The 19,035-nt window shown below is 27.5% G+C and overlaps 3 protein-coding genes across 8 annotated transcripts; 2 read left to right on the forward strand and 1 right to left on the reverse strand.

The window, feature by feature from the left end:
- Window positions 1-1,765: 1,765 nt before the first annotated feature.
- Window positions 1,766-4,479, forward strand: Fkbp59 (FK506-binding protein 59kD). Of its 2 annotated transcripts, none has more exons than XM_072022129.1 (6): window positions 1,766-1,926; window positions 2,290-2,623; window positions 2,735-2,855; window positions 2,954-3,201; window positions 3,281-3,790; window positions 4,047-4,479. In XM_072022129.1, exons 2-6 carry the CDS (start codon window positions 2,291-2,293, stop codon window positions 4,212-4,214), a joined length of 1,380 nt encoding a protein of 459 aa, XP_071878230.1. In that variant the 5' UTR covers window positions 1,766-1,926; window position 2,290; the 3' UTR covers window positions 4,215-4,479. The 2 variants fall into 2 exon arrangements, with proteins under 2 accessions (XP_071878230.1, XP_071878239.1); XM_072022138.1 differs by having other exon boundaries at window positions 1,767-1,926; window positions 4,036-4,153.
- Window positions 4,480-6,658: 2,179 nt separating this feature from the next.
- Window positions 6,659-9,356, forward strand: LOC139997980 (GMP reductase 1). 2 transcript variants are annotated; one of them, XM_072022150.1, is made up of 6 exons: window positions 6,659-6,880; window positions 7,315-7,434; window positions 7,594-7,851; window positions 7,960-8,148; window positions 8,239-8,438; window positions 8,510-9,356. In XM_072022150.1, the coding sequence occupies exons 1-6, from the start codon at window positions 6,794-6,796 to the stop codon at window positions 8,703-8,705; spliced, it is 1,050 nt and encodes a 349-aa protein (XP_071878251.1). In that variant the 5' UTR covers window positions 6,659-6,793; the 3' UTR covers window positions 8,706-9,356. The 2 variants fall into 2 exon arrangements, with proteins under 2 accessions (XP_071878251.1, XP_071878261.1); XM_072022160.1 differs by having other exon boundaries at window positions 6,668-6,880; window positions 7,331-7,434.
- Window positions 9,357-9,873: 517 nt separating this feature from the next.
- Window positions 9,874-18,579, reverse strand: Psi (P-element somatic inhibitor). 4 transcript variants are annotated; one of them, XM_072022085.1, is made up of 14 exons: window positions 18,264-18,579; window positions 17,698-17,776; window positions 17,292-17,492; window positions 16,555-16,684; window positions 15,161-15,409; window positions 14,863-15,034; window positions 14,544-14,750; window positions 14,262-14,445; window positions 14,029-14,186; window positions 13,825-13,939; window positions 13,586-13,747; window positions 13,294-13,505; window positions 12,927-13,209; window positions 9,874-9,988 (listed from the first exon to the last, which is right to left on the reverse strand). In XM_072022085.1, the coding sequence occupies exons 1-13, from the start codon at window positions 18,345-18,347 to the stop codon at window positions 12,952-12,954; spliced, it is 2,211 nt and encodes a 736-aa protein (XP_071878186.1). In that variant the 5' UTR covers window positions 18,348-18,579; the 3' UTR covers window positions 9,874-9,988; window positions 12,927-12,951. The 4 variants fall into 4 exon arrangements, with proteins under 4 accessions (XP_071878186.1, XP_071878195.1, XP_071878175.1 ...); XM_072022094.1 differs by lacking the exon at window positions 9,874-9,988 and adding an exon at window positions 10,061-11,093; XM_072022074.1 differs by lacking the exon at window positions 9,874-9,988 and adding an exon at window positions 11,132-11,832.
- Between the last annotated feature and the right edge of the window lie 456 nt (window positions 18,580-19,035).

Consider the following 19,035-nt stretch of genomic DNA (forward strand, 5'->3'; position numbering starts at 1 on the left):
TATTACATAATCACATGATTTTAAAATATACAAAATTATTAACGGAATGAATAATAAAAGGGTTATTTGCAATAGAAATTATAAAATTTAGATTTTTATTATGAAATATTATAAAGTTATTAGTTAATATAGTTGGTAATCATTTGATGAATGTATCAGTAAAATATTATACCAATGATAATAAAACGCCCTCAAGATTACAGATAAGCTGTTTCAGGAACGAAGCAAAACCGTAAAATGATATAAATTTATTACCTTAATTACCTTCACAGAGGAACCTAAAAACTAACCACAGTATATTTTGCAATAAAAAACAATAGTAATGCAAATTTCAATTCATCAAAGAACATGATTTTATGCAAAAATAATACATAATAATATCCACCGTATAGTATAAAACACTATATAATAATAGAAATCGTTCCGGTGAAATTTTTGATGGAATGATGATATATGAAAGGGACGTAAACAATAGTAGAATAAAATACTTAAACAACTACATTTCGATATATTATTATCATATTTGTAATTTCTCGGGAATCAATATGATAATTATCAAAACTACAACAGCATATTCATATAAATTGCAGCGCCAATTTTAGTTTTTAGTTTTATAAATTTATATGCATACACGATGCAATAAAAATAAGTTTCTTTTGCTCTTATACAAATTGTTCTAGTTATCTAAGGGCATTTCAAGTCTTCTCTTAGTACTACATTTATAGTAGTACAGTCATTTATGATATTGAGTGGCAATACAGTATGAAAATATTATTAAAGCCTTACCGCAATGAAAAGTAATATACAAAGAAATAAGTGCATTTTGAACAACTTCATCCTGAGATTTAAATTAGAAAAAAACTCTTGTAATCTGGATGTTTGCGTATTTATACTTGTACAATACAATTAAAATTTTTATCTTCCATCAAAGAAGTACATTTGTACGATTACATTTCCTGTAATCTTCTACAGTAATTGCGTGTTTCTATCTTTGTTTTGTGTTAATATTACTCTTATACAGTAGTTAAAAAATACGTGTTATTTGTTAGTTGACGTAGAATTTAATTGCAGTAAAATTGCATAATTTTAATCAGTTCAAAATCTTCAGAAAAGCACGATAAAAAATATCAAACGAATGAAAAAATAATTACTAAAAATTCCATTCGTGTCAAATAATCTTCTTCTTACTACTCGATTTAATTTACGATTTGTTATATTTATTAATTACATTATTATGTGCAACTAAAAGGAGCGATCTATCGTTTATATTCTTAATTTAATATAAAATGATTATAAATTGTACATATACATACACATTTTGTCATAAGTGACTTATATTTTTCAATATTTTATTTTTATGAATATACATAATTTATATAAAGATTCTGTATTCGTTTAATAAAAAATACGTAAATTATATAAGAAAATAAATAATGTAAATAAAACATAATATATTACTTTTATTACATAATATTTTATTTTATATTTCATATAATTTGTAGTAATAAAAGTAATATGAAATACGTAAGACTAGTTATTCTATTAGGTAAAACTACAAATAATTTATTCATAAAATAAAGTTAGATATATAAACAAAATATATTTTGTTTATACGATTTTTATAATCTAATTATTATAAATAAAGACATAAATTCACTGGAAATGTATTACTTGCAGTTACTCGTATCTATTCGTATAAAATATATCGATATTACAATCGAGATACCGCAACTAAAAGTCGGTAATCGATACGGAAACGAAGCTTTAGAATTTCTGGTAAGTTCTATGGAATTGATTACTTTAAACGAACTGCGAGACCAGACCAGTCAGTTTCTAGTTTCTAGAATCGTCTGCCTTACTTTAACGTGTTTTTAGTATTACGTAAAAGACTATTCTATTACAAAGATATTATTTAAAGATATAGAAGTGAGTATTTTTGTACATTTCGTGTACATATGTACATATGTACATACCTTCGTTTATACTCTGGAATAAATATGTATATTTGTATACATTTTCTTCTATTCCTATAATAGTTAACTGTATTAAATTTGCCATTTTTATTAAGAACTATGGCAATATTAATTTTCAATTTATTAGTATCACTTTTCTCTTATATTGAATTTTGAAAAGATTCTGTTTTATGTTATGCTTGTTTATTGTTTGTTATGTTTATTCTGCGTTCTGTATCAATAATCAAACCTATTATTTTCCGTAATATAAAATAGTAAATAGAAATAAAACATTAAATAAGAAACATGATATTTATTATGCTTTCTTTAAATTTAGAATGGCCATAGACATATCTCCGAACAAGGATGGAGGTGTACAGAAAGAAATAATTAAGGAAGGTATAGGAGATGAAACTCCATCACCTGGAAGCAATGTAATAGTACATTATACTGGTACCTTAATGGATGGAACAAAGTTTGATTCAAGCAAGGATCGTAATGAACCATTTCAATTTGAACTTAAGAAAGGAAGTGTAATTAAAGCATGGGATATAGGGGTAGCTACTATGAAAAAGGGCGAAGTTGCACTATTAACCTGTGCTCCTGAATATGCATATGGGAAAAATGGCAGTCCACCTAAAATTCCTCCAAATGCAACACTTAAATTTGAAGTAAGTTATTAGGTTCAAATTTTTTACAGTTATATGAAAATATTAATTTTTAATAATAGTATATTTAAAACTTTAATTAATAAAAAATTTAATATTGTGAAATATTGAAAGATTGAAATGATTGATTGGAAAGGAGAAGATTTAAGTCCTGAAAAAAACGGTAGTATTGAAAGGTATCAGATTGTACAAGGAAAAGATTATATTACTCCACAAGAAGGAGCTTTAGTAAATGGTAAATATAATTGTGTATGATATTTTTACTTTTTGAATATAATCTTTGAATATACTCTACTTTGAATATAATCTATCTCAAACTTGTTCCTTTTTCAGTACATTTAACTGGAATGTATAATGGGAAAGTATTTGAAGATAGAGATGTACAATTTTCCCTCGGAGAAGGAGAAGATTGTGGTGTTATAGAGGGTGTAGAAAAGGCTTTGGAGAGCTTTAAAAGTGGAGAAAAATCAAAACTAAAAATTAAAAGCAAATATGCATATAAAAACGTTGGAAAGCCTGAATTTGACATTCCACCAAATGCAACTGTAGAATATACAGTAGAATTAAAAAGCTTTGAAAAAGTAATTATTTCACTAAGTTATGTAAAATAATAAATTAATTGTATTATTTTTTAATTCACATATTCCATGCACATTCCAGGCTGTAGAAGGTTGGTCCTTAAAGAGTCATCAACAAATAGAACAAGCTAAAATGTACAAAGAAAAGGGAACAAATTATTTCAAAACAAATAAATATAACTTAGCAATTAGGATGTATAAGAAAGTTACTTCATTTTTGAAATATGAAGATGGCTTTGAAGGAGATCTTAAAACGGAAAGAAATAATCTTATTTTATCGGTGCATTTAAATTTGGCTTTATCTTACTTAAAAATAGAGAAAAATGTTGAAGCAAAAGATGCATGTAATGAAGCTTTGAAATTAAGTCCACAAAATGAGAAAGCTTTATTCAGGAGAGGACAAGCATACCTCGCATTAGCATCACCTGAAATTGCGATTAAAGACTTCCAAGAAGTTTTGAAAATAGAACCAAAAAATACAGCAGCTATAAAACAAATTGGAGTTTGTAATAATCTTATCAAAAGGCAATTAGCAAAAGAGAAAAAACTGTATGCAAACATGTTTGACAAATTTGCCCAAGAAGACAAACAGGTTTGTGAAAAACAACAATAATCTTATATAATATATACTGGAAGTATTTAATTTTTTGTTTTATTCTTATATGTATAAGCTTAATGATTGATAGCATGTGTTTCATTAATATTATAATACATAATAAAAAAATATGTAGAATACAATAAAGGTGATTAAATTTATGTCTGGTCAAATTTATACTCAAAATAAGTTTCTACGCCATAAATTTCTACGTCGTGATACGTTTGACCATAAATTGTTAGTAATGTCACAGAAGGAAGAGGAGGAGCTGCGAGATCAACCAGATGTGATGTGTGGGGCCTTGGGTGAATGGGGGCAGGAAGAACGACCTGGAGGTAGAGATGCAACTGCCTTTGAAAAGGAGAATCCTAATATACTTATGCTCAATGCTAATGGTACTGACGAATTTCAAAATATGTAAAATATTAATTATTTATCTGCCCCATTCCTTACACTGCCCCGGTTTTAACTACCACCGTTATGAAAATATGAAATTCTGTTAACTATTGGTTTCTAATGTGTTCTAAGTAGTACCATTTCAGCAGTACCACATAGAAATGCATGTCATTTAGTTTACTATCTAGTTTATTAGTATTCTGTAACATATGATGCAGCCTAGTCAGGAAATCTCGTATTTTGCGTAATTGAATCAAAATTTTTAAGGAATAAAATTTTCTTACTACTCATCTTGTTCAGTTTTTTTATATATATTCAAAACATAAGACAAGAATTATCAAAATTTAATTCAACATAAATTCATTTTGTAATTTTACCAAATGTAATTTGTCTTTATTTACAAATTTATATTCAAAATTACAATGTTTACATTATTATTATTACATGTTTTTCATTCCATATAATTATAAATGCAGTGTGATAAAACTAAACGATAATATATAATTCTTGAACAAGTTATACCCTCGAATTTTATTTACCTTTATATAAATAATTTTATAAATTATTATTATTACATGCAATACTAAAATAAGGTAAGTGATTTTTAACAACTTAAAAAATCTCAGAATGTTGTGTTTGAGCGGACCTAGGCATCATTTTCGTGCAGTTTTATCTTTCGAGGGTATAGAAACATTCAGTATCATTCTGATCGCAAGAATCTCAACAATTCAACCAAAACAATGCTATAACAATGAAATAAAAAATATAAAAACTTTTATTTTTCTTATTTTGTTGATTTAACAATAATTGCGTCATCACCGGAACAAATTACAGGGAACAACGAGAATTGCTTTGAACCATCAATTTCATGGAGCAACAGTGGTAATATTTACGATTTATAACTTACAACGCATAATATATAATTTCGTAATATAAATAGTTCCTGGTGTTATCTATAACCTGCACCGACAATGACACAATTATTAATAAATCGCCGAAACAAGAAAATAAAGTTTCTTATTCTTCATTTTATTGTTGTAAGATCGTCTTAATTGAATTGTTGAGATTCTTACCGAATGATACCGAATATGGTATTCTCGAAAGGTGGACGATGAGGTCAACTACACAAGCGGTTGTGTCCGAGTCCGTTCGAAAACAACATTCTGATATTACATTGAATACTAAAACTGATGCTACATGCATTGTTTAGATTTTAGTTCGATTTCTCATCGCTATAACATGAACAACTTTCGTCGCTTGCCAACTAATGGAATTCGGTCGTAACGTATTCGAGGCCAGACGGATTCAGCCATCGCCTTATGAGGGTTAAACTAATTTCTACTTTTTTAAACTGGTCTGTCTAGATATGAATTCCGTGAATTGTCTTGCTATACCACATTTGCTTTCCTTATTCCTCATTTCTACATTTAATGTATTTACAACAGTGAGATCACATCCATAATCAGATAATAGCATTCAATTTGTAGAAAGTCATCAGTAAATAAATTTTAAGTTACAACAGAAGAATATATTTAATACGTTAAAAAGAAAAAATGTCGAACGAAATAGGGAAAGGGTCATGATGTTTATAAAAATATGAATAATTACATTGGAATTACATTTCAAGTAAGCACATCGAGCTAAATGAGAGAATACACAGAAGCAGCTAATTGCTTGCTTTGATTTCGAAGCTATGTCAATATTCGTGAGCGCGTGGGTAAATAGAATCATCGGACGAAAACGCGAGACTCGCTTCTCTTTATCGTATAGAGAACAGTGATCGTCTTCTCCTAATTGTAATGTCAGATATTTCGAAATATTAATCCTTTGGCGATAACGCATGCATCCAAACCGCTCTGTGTTCTCGCCTATCATATAATTATGCTTCTAGCAACAGCTTACAGATGGCGCGCGACATATAATTGTAATAGTAAGCGTACTTACATGTTGTACTGCTGTCATTATGAATGTTCTCGCGAGCGCGGGTTCCTCCGAGTTAAACGAATAACTCTGTATCCTGTATCTAACTGCTTCCTGAAGAATTTTTATTAATTTGCTTAGCAACAGAAATGTTGATGCAGTAATAAATTAGCTTATGACAAAAAACTGATAGTTTCAGTTAAAACGTAAATATTAAGGCTGTAGTAAAATTATTCTTTTTACTTACTCTTACAATTGAAATAAGTAAAAGATAAATAAATAAATATATCAAATAAAATTGTATAAAAATTGAAAACTTATAATATTAATAAAGAACTATGCAATACAATTACCTAAAAGTAAATAAATATCATAAAGTATGTTGAATTATATACGTAAATTTTGTTTTTGCTATTGGTTATCTTATAAAGTTTAATCTGGTTTAATTAATACTGCAATACATATATCTTACAATCTTATTGGTAAGCCTTACTATTTGTACGTGTTAAACGAATGATATGTTCAATTACTAACACATAGTCAACGACTATTAAACACATTTAAGGAGATCAGCGATCAGCGCGAAACTGCAGTCACATTCACATACATATAATCATTAGCCCTCGACAGGACTGGATTGAAGTCGTGTGCTAAAAGCGACTGAGGAACTAATTGTTTTAAAAAATGCCTAATATTATAAACGATATCAAATTAGATTTTAAAGATGTTTTATTACGCCCAAAAAGGAGTACGTTAAAGAGCAGATCCGAAGTAAGTAATACTTATATAAATTTTATTAAGATTGGCAGACAAGGCTACATTTTTCATCCTTTTTTTTTAGAGTTTTAATCAAGTTTCATATATAGTTAATAGAATGTAAAATTATAATAATACAAACTTTTCGTAATTAATATGTAAAAAGGCACTTTTTCTTAATATGTATAATAAAAGTGTTTTTCATGAACACAAGAATATTATTGAAATTTCTACTTATTAAATTTTCATATTATTTCTGTTTATTAAAACTTACTATTAACAGATAATAAATTTGATATCATAATTATAAAAAATTTATATATTTGCAACTTAATACATAGTCAAGAACATGTGTATTTATATATCTCATTTTTTATGAGTATTTATTAATATTATTTCAAATTAATTAATTTCTTATTATTAATGAATGAAATACGTTACAATTCTAGGTTGATTTATTTACAGAAATTACATTTCGTAATTCAAAACAAACTTACAAGGGAATACCTATAATCGCTTCAAATATGGATACAGTAGGAACATTTGAAATGGCTAAAGCTTTATCAAAGGTATGTTCCAAATGTTTATTCTTTAATATGCTGCAATAAAACTGACTCTTGTAGTAAAAACTATTATTATTATGATTAATAAATGTATAATGTTATATTGTAGAATCACAGAATATGAACAAATTTGATGTCTTCATATTCCTTTTATTACATTTTTAGTACGGTCTATTTACTACCATTCATAAATATTATTCGGTGGAAGAATGGAAGGATTTTGCTTCTGAAAATGCAGAAAATCTTAAATATGTAGCTGCCAGCTCTGGCACAGGGAAAGAAGACTTTGAACGGTTGTCAAATGTCTTGACAGCTGTACCAGAATTATCTTTTATTTGTTTAGACGTAGCTAATGGTTATTCTCAACATTTTGTTGAATATGTTAGAAAAGTGAGGGCTGAGTTTCCTAATCACACAATAATTGTAAGTAACTATATTATAATTTTTAAAGAAAAAACAACAAGAATTAAATTTTTTACCACTAATTTAGATCTTGTATTTGAAAGTAAAGATTTATTGCTGCTATTGTAGGCAGGAAATGTAGTTACTGGTGAGATGGTAGAAGAATTAATATTATCTGGAGCTGATATAGTAAAAGTTGGAATTGGCCCTGGATCTGTGTGTACTACACGAATGAAAACTGGTGTAGGATATCCACAGCTAAGTGCTGTAATTGAATGTGCAGATGCGGCTCATGGTTTAAAAGGACATATTATTTCTGTAAGTAACAGTATACTGTGTTTGTATATGTAATAATCTTTGTATGAATATAATTTTATGTGAATTATTAACAAATGTATTTTGTTTTAGGATGGTGGTTGTACTTGTCCAGGTGATTTAGCAAAAGCTTTTGGTGCTGGAGCAGATTTTGTAATGGCAGGTGGTATGTTTGCGGGACATGATGAATGTGGAGGTGATTGTATAGAAAAAAATGGCAAAAAATATAAACTTTTTTATGGTATGGCTTCAAGCACAGCAATGAAGAAGCATGCTGGTGTTGCTGAATATAGGTTGGTATATGGATATAATTATAATTTTAAAGTAAATTATATTCTTAATTTTATTCTTTAAACCTTTTTAGATCATCAGAAGGTAAAACTGTGGAAGTGCCTTATAAAGGACCAGTGGAAAATACTATATTAGATATATTAGGAGGTTTGCGTTCTGCATGCACATATACGGGAGCTGAACGGTTACGTGAACTCCCACGTCGTGCTACATTTATACGCTGTACGCAACAATTAAATCCAATGTATGGACCACCACCAGAAATCTGAAGCTATTCTAATTATTTAATCTATTGTAGTACACATTTAGGGAAATTATTATTACAATGGATCAATTAACAAATGCTGTTATTTGCTGGCAAATAATGTTTATGTAAAAATTTAAAAGCTTCAACTAATGTAAGTGTACATACGTTTTGACGACAATTTTAAATTACACTGGATTCGATGAATTCAAAAGAAATAACGCTTAAGAGCACAAATATGTGAACTTTATTTTTGTATTTATAATCTTTTTATGAGTATTTCAAGCTTAATTGTATATAGACATATACATATATAACATTACGCATATTTAATAGTAATACACATACAAGTAGAATCTGCCAATATTAGAATGAAATATATTTAAATTTATTTTGTAAAATGATTCTATAAAGCTAGCAGGATTATATATTTGATGCATATATGCATATAACTTCCACATTTACATTTACATTACATTTTACATTACTTGATTACATATATGTACATATGCAGAAAGTAAATTTACATATACATGCATGTGTGGAATACGAATTTTAAATATATGTATAGTAATATTATGCCAAATAATATGTTAGTAAAAATATTAAAAGCTGGAATTCTGAAATATTTAATTGGTGATTATTTTATGAATAATAAATAATTATATCTTGAGAATCATGTTTTATTAAGATATTTTTTGTAATATTTCACAAATTAATAGTTCTACAAACCTTACAAACCTTTCCTTTAAATATTATTGAAGCTAACATTTTATGTTAAATATCATACGCTTCAAATATCCATTATTTGAATTTCTTGATTAGAATGTATGAAACGTACCATCTTTGTTCCTGAAACATTTTCATTATTTGTAACTACTGCTATAATTAAAAAAATATAATAAATATAATCTTTAAAAAAATTGTGTATAATATTTCACGTTAACAATTATATTCAAATATCATTAATACACAAACTACTCTATCTTTTAAATAATAAAAAAATTAAGTACTATTTGGTTTTACTTACTTTAAATAAATTGTAACTGATATATAAAATATATTACTAAAACAAATATAAATATACATTTTTTAAACTTTTTGCTGTTACATAAAATAAAAATAATTCTCCTTAATTTAAATGTCTAATATAACGTTTGTACATAACTTGCTATTAATTATACTGTATTAATTGTACTTAAACATATATTAGAGAACAAGACACACATTAAAATTTTAAGTTGTAACAGAAAAAGGGAATACATGGTATTAAAAATCATACCAAATCACTGCCGGTTTAATTCATAACTGTAACAAAAAGGATAAATCAAAATTTGAATTTTCATATTATACAACTCTATAAAAAAATATAAGGCAAAATTCATTTTGTACTTCAGTCATTATTATATCTACACTACCTAGATGTAGAGATTGTGATTTAATAAGACTACATTTATATAAAGTTTTCTTTCAATCATGCTATTTTCGGCTATGTTTAAATATATTTGTACAGATAGATATTCAACCATACAAATAAACTATATTTAAGTATAATATAATATTAGCAACAAATACAGGTATACAAAACAAATAAAGTTCTGATCCTGAAAAATCAAATATGTTTGATACGTACAAGAAAGTAATGTATTTATAAAATACATAAAAATATGTTATGAGTAAAAAAAATAATTTTATTATGCATATGTGTATCAATACATATATATTAATAATTGTCACTTTTTAATAAAATTGAATACTTTCTTTTATCATTGCAAGCGTAAATCACAACATTAAAAAAATGTAAATAACAAGTTCTGTTTGAAATTGTATCTAGTACACATCCAATACCACATGTCAAAATTTTTATGCAATTCATAAGTAAAAAATGAAACAATAAGTATACAAACAACATTCTTACATTACTTATTTGAAATTCAGTTATACAATTAGTTTGTTTTAATAAGTAAAATATCATATGTGAAGAAACAATAAATATATAGCAAAAAAAAAAAAAAATGCCAGTCATGTTTACAAGTATGCTTAACATGATATATGTAGAAATACGTAGAAAAAATATCTGAATATTGTAGATGACAAAAATTTATAAATTCAATTTTGATAAAATTTAGATAATTTGAAACTTAGTTTTACATATGACTAGTAGAATTGTCTACTATAATTAATATATTTGTGAAAATTAGTAAATAATATGTAAGACATATTCTATAAGTTATATATAACAAATAATGTGTGTGATTTGATATGCCATCCATTATTCTCTGGTTTAGCAGGTCCTGATTCCTTTGAATATAAACACACAGAATGCTGAATGAAAGTCTTAAAATAGTAGATCCCCCTGATGAAATTTATTGTAGAACAGGTAAACATCCCTACAATTGGCTGCTCCAAAAATCTAAAATAGTAGTGGTATATGACAAGAAAAAGCAAAGAAACCAAGGTAAAATTGTATTTAGTATTGTTATAATAGCATATATGTGTACGTAGACCATCATATGTGTATCATATGCATACATAATAGATAAAACAGTTCATAAACAATAGAAACGAATTTTAGCTGTCTTTATAGCCAGCTTTATACTTATAAAGTTTTCCTAATTCGCTAAGGATAAATGTTTCATGAATGAACCAGTGAAACATAAATAATGATATATCGAAATAAGTATCTAAATGTATTTCTTATCAATACATTGGTAAGGATAATTTTTAGTATCTTTAATGATAAATGGGAAGCATAATATGGATATTTTGTTGTAGATTCCTCGTTCCTGTTTCTCACCTGCTGCTTCACCTGCCAGTTTCAATTTATGTTACAATCAGGTGTTATGGAACAAAAATACATACAATATTATAAGTAAAACACAAGTAGACATCATGTTAATATCATATAATGTTAAATTCTGGCATTTCTCTCGTTACTTAAAATTAAAACCATGAGTATCCTACAATATGTATATATCTATGTATATAAAAGAACACAAAATATTATGGTATAAACAAAACATAGTTGGTTCTAGTGGCATTTTTTAAAGTTTATGGATTTTGCGAAGCGATCAACTATCGTAATTTATTGTAAACAGTATATGAAGTTACAGCAGGCATTAACCGCATCCTGATGGGAAACTATCTGAAAACTATCTGAAATAAACAAACAATAATAAAACACATGAAGCATATATAAATGTAAATGTACTTTCAAAGGTGTAAAATATATCATATTAATATTTAAATAAAACATTAAAATATCATAGAGATTTGTCATTTTTACAAACATTTATCTCCCTGAAAGTATCAACAGTTATCAGTGTGGGTATGATATTTCCTTCTTCTTACACCATTGATTTTCATAATAAACAATAAATATATCAAGCCAATATAAATGTAAGTGATTGAACATAATAACATATGATTAATATATGCACAAACAATCATGTTGTATCAAATTATTTTGTGTGTATTATATCAGAAAACAATTTTTCCTAAGTAGAGAAGAGGATATTTTGTTTAATCGTAATTTGTTTTGTACTGAAACATGTAAACATATATATAAATGTACATAATATATACAATATTCATGAAATATGAATTATTGTACTTATTTTCTTTAAAGTCTATACTATAGAAATCATGTATAAATTTGTAAACAACCTTTTCGATGAATGCTTTCCATTTGTCAGAATTAATTAAAAGATAAATCAATTCCTTTCTTTCCCTCTCTCTTTATGTCACTTACTAATTTCGTAATTCATCAAATTAGAGTTTTTACTATAATAAGTTTATATCTCTGAATTTCATGAATATTTTTTTAGGTTCATGAGTAATTTAGGAATAAATTATAGTATAGTTATAGCATACTTTATATATTTTACATACTTTAGTATACTTTATATAATTATATAACTTCAAACATTTCACAATACTTAAAAACTGCATGATTTTATTGCACTCGATTTTACATTGACTTAATATAAATGAATATTTAGAAAAATTGTATGATACAAAAAAAGGAAAAAGATATGAAAAAAAAAAGAGAAGAATTAAATCATTAGTTTCTCAAAATTCTTGGATCTTCCATTGTAAAGTATTTAAAAGATAAAATAAAATTGAAGGTAGGAAAATTGTACCAAGAAATCTCCTTGACATATTATTAGGCTAAAACTTTTATCTCATACAATTTTCTAATAATTCATGCATGTTTATTTATGGTACATAAATAATAAATACTTACAGCTAATATTTTTCCTGATGGAAGTTTAACTTTCTGTATTTGTTTGTGAGTAAGGATAGTTTTGATAGCCCGTTGGAAAAGACGGATTCTGTTGACCGGTTTGTGGCTGTGTGGTAGTTCCAGCTCCCGCTGCATAATAGCCTGTTGGAGTTGAACTAGCGTTTATTGTTGGATAACTACCGTAAGCTTGTGGAAATGCATTAGGAGTCCCACTCGCTGGACCAGATTGACCTTGCATACTTTGTTGCATATTTTGAGCCATTTGATTGTTTTGCATTCCCAACTAATAAAAATATAAAATTTACTATTTTTTATACATTACAATCCATTGTGCTATAGTTTTTCATATTTGTGATAATTAACATACCTTCCCTGCTTTCATTTGAGCTTCTATAGCTTCTGCTTCTTTTATTTTACCAATACTTCTATAATACTCTGCCCATTGTGCACTATAATCAGCCTGACCTCCATTCTGTGTAGCTCCAGTTTGTTGTTGTTGCTGTTGCGTTTGTGGTTGCTGTTGTTGTGCTGGACCAGCAGTATTAGCTGTTGATGTATTAGTTTGGTTTTGTGTATTTCCTAAATGTAAAAATAAACTTTTTTTAATGTTCATATTTTGTACCAACCTGCCTGACTTTTGCATTTTTATAATATTTTACCTGACTGTTGATTATGATCTTGTTTTCCTTGTTTTGCTTGTTGTTCAATCATATCTGCTTCTCTATGCATACCTAATGATCGATAATATTCTGCCCATTGTGCACTATAATCTGGTTGTCCTGTTTGTGGATTTACTTGAACAGGAGCTTGACTTGCTGTACCTTAATCAATGTATAATGTATAATAGAATATATGCATTGAGTACTTATGTCTTTTTACAATGTAAATGTAAACATACTTGTATCAGTAGTTTGAGGTTGGTTTGGCCAGGCTTGGTAAGCTGTTCCAGCATTCCAAGTTGGATTATATCCAATTGCTCCTTGTGTACCAGTAAATGATGTATTAGCTGGAGCCTTTGATTTAATTTATATCAATGAGTTATTAAGTAAGTTAATAATATTTTTCTCACACATACTTAGAGATTGTATTATCAAATATTTACCATGCCTAACTTTTCACTAAATATTCTTTTTGCATGCTCCACTTGTTCAGGGTTTCCACGAATTATGAAAATTTTTTCATTTTCATTACTTTGATTTCTTCTATCTAGTTCACAATGTGCTCCAGTCTGCTGATTTATTTGTTTAATGGTTTCACCACCTAAAGTAATTAAATGCTCACAATATTTCTAACATAAAGGATACTTAACTTATATAAAAATCAATATAATTTTACCTTTTCCTATAATAATACCACATTTCGAAGATGGGACAGTGAACATTGTTTCTATTTTATCTTGCATAGGTCCTCCTTGACGCCTATCCCATCCACCATATTCATTTGGATTGCGATTATTGCCAAATCCATTGCCTCGTGGGCCACTTCTTGCTCCTATATTACTTCTACCATCATCTCTTCTCTAAAAAATAAGTACAAAGATTGAGATGAAGGTAATATTATTCTTATGAAATGTAAAGAAGATATGATAACACAATATAGAAAAGATATAATAATTACCATTACACTATCAATAAGTTCCTGAATGCGTTGACGCACTTGTTCTACAGCTTGATGTTTGCCAGACACTATGCACTTTCTGTCCCCTGGGCCATCCTCCCGTCCCTGTTGAAATTGAACTCTTGCACCAGTCTCTGCCTGTATTTTTTTAATCATATCTCCTCCTTTACCAATAACAACACCTACTGCTGCTCTTGGAACAAGTACCTAATAATTAAATACAATATTTGTTTATACAAATACGAACATAACTACAAAATAGTTTCTAAATATTATAGATAGAAATTACTGATATTTGTAAAAAAATATGATATCGTACTTCCACTCCATCAGTGGTTCCAGAACCATGGTTAAAACTACTATCATTTGAATAATTTCCACTCCTATCATTTCCTCTTGCACCTCTATGAAACATTTGCATTTCTTTTTCAGCTATTAATTCATATACTAGTTGTTTAGCATATTCTACCTTTTGTGGATCACCAGTTATCCTATATAAAAAAAAAAGAGCTATAGCTTTACTATCTCTTAAAGCAGTTTACATTTCAAAAATGATTCTTCTTTACACAAAAATAAATTACAAAAGGAACAAAAAATAAAATTGTAATTATTATTACCTTAAAGGTTTTTCTTGTTCTTGAGAAGGACCTTCTTGAATAACAACCATCTTAGCTCCAGATTTTTCTTGAAGTTGTTTTATCGTTTCTCCGCCTTTTCCAATAATTAAACCAACTTTTGGCCCAGGAATCATTATTTCAACAAATCCTGAATGACTCATTATTCCACCACTGCTTCCACCCATATCACCAATTCCTTCAGTTCTACTTCTCTGATTTACAATTGATAATACCAATTCTTTCGCTCGACTGAAACACACACAATTTAAATGTGCAATGTAATTGTGAATAATGCTAAGTTAGAATTATAATATAATCTATTAATGTACAGTAATGTAATTTGTTTGCAACACATGATGTGATGTCTACTGTGTGCCAAGGTATTATAAGTCATGAATGTAACATTAACATTTTGTTGGACAAAGAGTTATTTCTTAAGTGTATAATAAAATTAAATTTCATGTTAAAATGTCGTAGGCTTAATTATAAGCAGATTTAAAGAAATAAAAATTCAATTTCTCTTCTTGTTGCGAATAACACGTCCCCATGCATATCCTATCCTCCTTCCTTCCTTCTTTCTCTCCATATCCTATTGAAAGCAAAAAACTATTAGTAAGTACAAAATTATTAAATTAAAAGCCACAACTTATTGATAAATTCTCAATGGGAAAATATTCTGAAGCGTATGTAAAGTCAAGTATGAGCCCGCTATTCACATCCAGGAGCTAAGTAAAGACTCTGTAAAACATTTGACAATTTCAATATGCGAAAGCATGTAACCTACATTTAAGAAATGCATGTTAACATGAAGTGATAGCATATGGAGTATACTAAACACACGCAAACTATATTTCACCAGTACTATCTGTGCTTGCAGCACATTTTCTAATGAGTACAGTCAGTGTATATAAAGCATTATAATTATATATTACAACATCACAATGTAGATTTTTAAACCATTTTGTCAAATAGTTGATACTTTCAGGTGTTTCTAGGAGATTTTACAGTGGAACTAGGTGGATAATTTGTTATTTAAATTAATAATAATCTAATAATTTCGTATATATCAAATATAAGGAGGATAGCAGGTTTGTTTTCCTGTATATGTGTTTATAAAATGTACACACATATATGTAAATACATATTTATATATATGCACATATAATTCTTTCTTCCTTTCTTTCTATGTATATATATATAACTGTATGTATATATACATAAGCATATGTACAGATGTAAAATATATATTTTGCATTATGAGTGTAATCAATAAGTGCCACTTGACATAACACCACGAAGTAATCCTTTGTTCTAGGCAAAACTTTATAAAGTGGAAATTGCATTGCATACAAAATAGTTGAAATTAACGAAATAAGAAGGGAAAAACAAGTTACTTGACAGCTTCTCGTGAGCCAGTTAATGTGCAAAGACGTTCAGGTAGCCCACCACTTTCTGGTGCCATTTGTATTTTACATCCTGTTTCACTCTGCAATCTTGTTATTTGTTCTCCACCTCTGCCAATTACTGTAAAGATATTATTATTAATTATGATAATCCATTCAAACTTATTATGCTAATTGCTAGTTTGAATTTATATAAACTACATTAAATCTGTTGTCATTAATGTTGGTAAATTCTTTTATGGTAGTTATAAGATTTATAAAAGAGTATTGAAACATAACATAATGCTAATTGCAAATCAAAAAATAGTACTTTTTGATTTAAATTTAATGCATAGATATCGAGAATATCTAAAACATATAAACATATTTTTATGTATATCAATTGATTTTTCAAGAAAGAAGAAATATATAGGATAATATACTGAAGTAAGTAGTCAAATTTTATAACAACATTCTGTTTTTTCTTATTTTGAAAAAGGATTACATAAAGATAGGTCTAGGAGCTTTTCTGAGTTATAAACACTCTTCATTTATGCTTACAATGCCTGTAATTTTATAAAATGCTAATAATTAATAAAATAATGCTAAGAAGTGTTTAATATCTCAGAAACAAAAGTTGCTGGACTTATGTTTGTATGACCTATCTTCATTCTTAAGAAAAGTAAAATATAATATCAAAATTTGATCATCTATTTTGTCATCCTGTATACAAATAAATGTTTACTTACTCAGTCCAACCATGTTATCTGGAACTCTGATATCTTCATTACAAATACCTCCTACATTTCCAATTGGTCCTCCTGAAGATCCTGCTTGTCCTGTTCGTCCTGTTGGATTAATTGATTCCCCTAATGCATTACTTCCTGCTGGGCCTCGAAGTCCCATTAATGGGTCTGATACCAGTGATGCCATTTTTTTTGCTTCAGGTTCTAAAGTCGTGAATCCATGTTAAAAATATAGTTTATTTTCATTCTCTATTGATATCTTATAGTAAAATTCTTGTTATACTTAAAGAAATTCTAAATATGTATTGTATCAGCATTATTTTTATATATATACATCTTAATTTTAAATTCAATTCTTAGTATACTTAATTTTATAATAAATTTTTATTGCATATACGTATAATATTACCTGATCCATCTTCAAGGGGTCGTTTCAACTTTGTATCTTGATTATTTTGAGCACCAGCTGGATTAATCTTTGCAGCTATCTAAAACATATAATTATAAAAAGTTTAAATTATTCATAGCTTATTGAAACCAAATATATTTAACTAATATAAATAAATCAAAAGACAATACTAATAATTATAGGATAACATACCAATCAAAACTTTTTTACTATATTTATTAAAAATATATAATTCATACATATATGAATTATGTGCGTATAAATGACACAAATTAAATAAAACAAATAAGCACTGTAAATTAAAATTTATTAACACTATGAATATCGTGTAAACATTCCGAACTCCTTTTTTTTTTTATAATTTCCAAATCAAAGTCAATAAACGTTTAAATAGAACACCATTAACCGAAACAAATGCGATTACTCATACAGATATGAGATTTTTGTTTGTTGATGATAAAAGTCGACGTATGGTTCTAACAAAGGTGTAAAGTGTGATATGGCCTACTTACGGAAATATGATTTAACCATAACCTAAACCGTATTAACTTAACGTATTTACTTACTTGTTTTGCACGTTGCAAAGCTGCCGCAAATGCTGAGCTTTGACTAAAATTCTGAGGCGGAGCAACCGCTGAATAGTCACTCATGATGGAACATGAAGCAGTGATACAAATAAAACTATTCTAATATTTCTTTCAGGAAATTGCTACTAATGATTAATTTTGTTTGATTAACTCTAATATGTGAGGTTTAAAACGTATTTCACACAAAATAGAAATATTTTAACAAATTGTTTTGAAAATATACAATATTACAAAGCAAAAGTTTATGACTGAAAGAACTGTGCTTTCACAGAAAGAGCAGTACAGCGCAAGCGTCGGTCATAGAATATAATATTTTGAAGACTGGTAATTATTTTAGAAAGATATATCAGTGAAGACAGTGCTTGAAACAGAAGTGTATGCAGCATGTCTGGATAACTAGAAGAAAAAAGTTGGCAAATAAAGTTCTCTTCCATAACATTTAAATTCTATTCGTTAACACATATTTAAAATACATAAATAAATAATATATATATTTTTTAGAATTATATATATGCATATGTTTATTACGCAAAGATGAATTAGTACTATTTAAGTATTATCAATGCAAAAATATTTATTTAAATTAAGGAAGTTGGCAAAATAAAGTTTGGATAAATGTTTCGGGTACATACACATGTTCATGTTATATATATGTATATATTATATATAATGTATATATTGTATATATTAAATAATACATTTTTATCGAATATTGTATCATCTATTTATAAAATAATAATATATATAGATA

The sequence above is a fragment of the Bombus fervidus genome, chromosome 1, assembly GCF_041682495.2.
Source record: "Bombus fervidus isolate BK054 chromosome 1, iyBomFerv1, whole genome shotgun sequence".
Taxonomy (NCBI): Eukaryota; Metazoa; Arthropoda; class Insecta; order Hymenoptera; family Apidae; genus Bombus; species Bombus fervidus.